The sequence below is a fragment of the Coregonus clupeaformis genome, chromosome 28, assembly GCF_020615455.1.
Source record: "Coregonus clupeaformis isolate EN_2021a chromosome 28, ASM2061545v1, whole genome shotgun sequence".
Lineage (NCBI taxonomy): Eukaryota > Metazoa > Chordata > Actinopteri > Salmoniformes > Salmonidae > Coregonus > Coregonus clupeaformis.
Genome location: NC_059219.1, coordinates 10,120,787 through 10,125,456, shown reverse-complemented (window position 1 = coordinate 10,125,456; position 4,670 = coordinate 10,120,787). Strand labels below are relative to the sequence as shown.

General features: G+C 46.5%; 1 protein-coding gene across 1 annotated transcript in view; it reads left to right on the top strand.

Annotated features, from left to right (window-relative positions):
* Positions 1 to 319: 319 nt before the first annotated feature.
* Positions 320 to 4,670, top strand: part of LOC121542784 (protein tyrosine phosphatase type IVA 3) — a 17,081-nt gene continuing 12,730 nt past the window's right edge. The window contains exon 1 of the mRNA XM_041852323.2: positions 320 to 745. Coding sequence (XP_041708257.1) covers positions 647 to 745 — 99 coding nt within the window. The 5' untranslated portion in view covers positions 320 to 646. The remainder of the gene's footprint in view (positions 746 to 4,670) is intronic.

Here is a 4,670-nt window from a genome sequence, read left to right as displayed (position 1 = left end):
CGCTGACTCTCTCTGTCTTTCCTCTGTCTCTGCAGCGCTGCACTCAGGCCGGCCAGTCGTTGATGGAGTTCTTGCAGGGGAGCGGTGACTACTGCCACGCCCAACATCTCAGCGCTTGAGCCCAGGCCCCCCGGGGGGAGGATGGCCCTGCTGCCCTGCTGCACCTCCCACCCCTGAATGCCCACAGCCAGGTCGCCCTCCCCACCCAGACCCAGCCACCCCCCACACTGACTGTAGACTGACCGATAGACAGCAGGACCACTAACTCACCAGATGGGGTAGTGAGTGTCGGTGACCAAGGGAAGTGTAAGCTAACGGACAGCTACCTCTTCACCCTCTCCAACCCCCCACTCTATTCCCACCAGCCCGAGACACCCTGGACAGGAGAGACTTCAGAGGACCTTGTAAAGTCCTCCTGAGGTGGGGTGTTGTTGCTGGGGTTTGTTCCTCAACCTCCGAGAGACTAGCAGGGTTGACCTGTGGGTGGCCTGCCTGCCTGCCTGCCTGGCTTCCTGCCTGCTGTGTCAGGACAGTGGACTGTAGCTGGTGGGCTGGGGACTCCTCTGTCAGGGTGGGTGCGGGCGTCTGGGTCTGGGTCGGCATCGTGGCGTCTTCTCCTGAGAGTGGGATCCTCAGTGTGTCCAGGATGAACCGGCCGGCCCCCCCCGTCGAGGTCTGCTACAAGAACATGAGGTTCCTCATCACACACAACCCCACTAACGCCACCCTCAGCACCTTCATCGAGGTGAGACAGAGAGGAATCTTCCAGACTGTTCTGGCTCTCGGCTGTCTAATCCTGCTGGGTTAGAAGTGGCACCTAGATAACTGATCTAAGATCAGTTTACTCCTCCTACCCCTCCGGCTTCTCACTGCATGTTCTTAGCCCAGGGATAAGCTTAATTAATATTCAAATTAGGTGACAATAGAAATCTGTGATTGGCTAACCCTGAAAACCTGGTTCTAAGAACACAGTGTGAGCCTCTCAGGGAAAACAGAACTGACACTAGATCAGCGTCTAGGGAAAACGTCATCCTACTCTGTCTAATAGGTATTACTACTGTAGCTAGCTGTGTCATGTGACAGGGCTGGTACCAAATCAATCTAACAGGTATTACTACTGTAGCTAGCTGTGTCATGTGACAGGGCTGGTACCAAATCAATCTAACAGGTATTACTACTGTAGCTAGCTGTGTCATGTGACAGGGCTGGTACCAAATCAATCTAACAGGTATTACTACTGTAGCTAGCTGTGTCATGTGACAGGGCTGGTACCAAATCAATCTAACAGGTATTACTACTGTAGCTAGCTGTGTCATGTGACAGGGCTGGTACCAAATCAATCTAACAGGTATTACTACTGTAGCTAGCTGTGTCATGTGACAGGGCTGGTACCAAATCAATCTAACAGGTATTACTACTGTAGCTAGCTGTGTCATGTGACAGGGCTGGTACCAAATCAATCTAACAGGTATTACTACTGTAGCTAGCTGTGTCATGTGACAGGGCTGGTACCAAATCAATCTAACAGGTATTACTACTGTAGCTAGCTGTGTCATGTGACAGGGCTGGTACCAAATCAATCTAACAGGTATTACTACTGTAGCTAGCTGTGTCATGTGACAGGGCTGGTACCAAATCAATCTAACAGGTATTACTACTGTAGCTAGCTGTGTCATGTGACAGGGCTGGTACCAAATCAATCTAACAGGTATTACTACTGTAGCTAGCTGTGTCATGTGACAGGGCTGGTACCAAATCAATCTAACAGGTATTACTACTGTAGCTAGCTGTGTCATGTGACAGGGCTGGTACCAAATCAATCTAACAGGTATTACTACTGTAGCTAGCTGTGTCATGTGACAGGGCTGGTACCAAATCAATCTAACAGGTATTACTACTGTAGCTAGCTGTGTCATGTGACAGGCCTGGTACCAAATCAATCTAACAGGTATTACTACTGTAGCTAGCTGTGTCATGTGACAGGGCTGGTACCAAATCAATCTAACAGGTATTACTACTGTAGCTAGCTGTGTCATGTGACAGGGCTGGTACCAAATCAATCTAACAGGTATTACTACTGTAGCTAGCTGTGTCATGTGACAGGGCTGGTACCAAATCAATCTAACAGGTATTACTACTGTAGCTAGCTGTGTCATGTGACAGGGCTGGTACCAAATCAATCTAACAGGTATTACTACTGTAGCTAGCTGTGTCATGTGACAGGGCTGGTACCAAATCAATCTAACAGGTATTACTACTGTAGCTAGCTGTGTCATGTGACAGGGCTGGTACCAAATCAATCTAACAGGTATTACTACTGTAGCTAGCTGTGTCATGTGACAGGGCTGGTACCAAATCAATCTAACAGGTATTACTACTGTAGCTAGCTGTGTCATGTGACAGGGCTGGTACCAAATCAATCTAACAGGTATTACTACTGTAGCTAGCTGTGTCATGTGACAGGGCTGGTACCAAATCAATCTAACAGGTATTACTACTGTAGCTAGCTGTGTCATGTGACAGGGCTGGTACCAAATCAATCTAACAGGTATTACTACTGTAGCTAGCTGTGTCATGTGACAGGGCTGGTACCAAATCAATCTAACAGGTATTACTACTGTAGCTAGCTGTGTCATGTGACAGGGCTGGTACCAAATCAATCTAACAGGTATTACTACTGTAGCTAGCTGTGTCATGTGACAGGGCTGGTACCAAATCAATCTAACAGGTATTACTACTGTAGCTAGCTGTGTCATGTGACAGGGCTGGTACCAAATCAATCTAACAGGTATTACTACTGTAGCTAGCTGTGTCATGTGACAGGGCTGGTACCAAATCAATCTAACAGGTATTACTACTGTAGCTAGCTGTGTCATGTGACAGGGCTGGTACCAAATCAATCTAACAGGTATTACTACTGTAGCTAGCTGTGTCATGTGACAGGGCTGGTACCAAATCAATCTAACAGGTATTACTACTGTAGCTAGCTGTGTCATGTGACAGGGCTGGTACCAAATCAATCTAACAGGTATTACTACCGTAGCTAGCTGTGTCATGTGACAGGGCTGGTACCAAATCAATCTAACAGGTATTACTACTGTAGCTAGCTGTGTCATGTGACAGGGCTGGTACCAAATCAATCTAACAGGTATTACTACTGTAGCTAGCTGTGTCATGTGACAGGGCTGGTACCAAATCAATCTAACAGGTATTACTACTGTAGCTAGCTGTGTCATGTGACAGGGCTGGTACCAAATCAATCTAACAGGTATTACTACTGTAGCTAGCTGTGTCATGTGACAGGGCTGGTACCAAATCAATCTAACAGGTATTACTACTGTAGCTAGCTGTGTCATGTGACAGGGCTGGTACCAAATCAATCTAACAGGTATTACTACGGTAGCTAGCTGTGTCATGTGACAGGGCTGGTACCAAATCAATCTAACAGGTATTACTACTGTAGCTAGCTGTGTCATGTGACAGGGCTGGTACCAAATCAATCTAACAGGTATTACTACTGTAGCTAGCTGTGTCATGTGACAGGGCTGGTACCAAATCAATCTAACAGGTATTACTACTGTAGCTAGCTGTGTCATGTGACAGGGCTGGTACCAAATCAATCTAACAGGTATTACTACTGTAGCTAGCTGTGTCATGTGACAGGGCTGGTACCAAATCAATCTAACAGGTATTACTACGGTAGCTAGCTGTGTCATGTGACAGGGCTGGTACCAAATCAATCTAACAGGTATTACTACTGTAGCTAGCTGTGTCATGTGACAGGGCTGGTACCAAATCAATCTAACAGGTATTACTACGGTAGCTAGCTGTGTCATGTGACAGGGCTGGTACCAAATCAATCTAACAGGTATTACTACTGTAGCTAGCTGTGTCATGTGACAGGGCTGGTACCAAATCAATCTAACAGGTATTACTACTGTAGCTAGCTGTGTCATGTGACAGGGCTGGTACCAAATCAATCTAACAGGTATTACTACTGTAGCTAGCTGTGTCATGTGACAGGGCCTGGTACCAAATCAATCTAACAGGTATTACTACTGTAGCTAGCTGTGTCATGTGACAGGCCTGGTACCAAATCAATCTAACAGGTATTACTACTGTAGCTAGCTGTGTCATGTGACAGGGCTGGTACCAAATCAATCTAACAGGTATTACTACTGTAGCTAGCTGTGTCATGTGACAGGGCTGGTACCAAATCAATCTAACAGGTATTACTACGGTAGCTAGCTGTGTCATGTGACAGGCCTGGTACCAAATCAATCTAACAGGTATTACTACTGTAGCTAGCTGTGTCATGTGACAGGGCTGGTACCAAATCAATCTAACAGGTATTACTACTGTAGCTAGCTGTGTCATGTGACAGGCCTGGTACCAAATCAATCTAACAGGTATTACTACGGTAGCTAGCTGTGTCATGTGACAGGGCTGGTACCAAATCAATCTAACAGGTATTACTACGGTAGCTAGCTGTGTCATGTGACAGGCCTGGTACCAAATCAATCTAACAGGTATTACTACTGTAGCTAGCTGTGTCATGTGACAGGGCTGGTACCAAATCAATCTAACAGGTATTACTACTGTAGCTAGCTGTGTCATGTGACAGGCCTGGTACCAAATCAATCTAACAGGTATTACTACTGTAGCTAGCT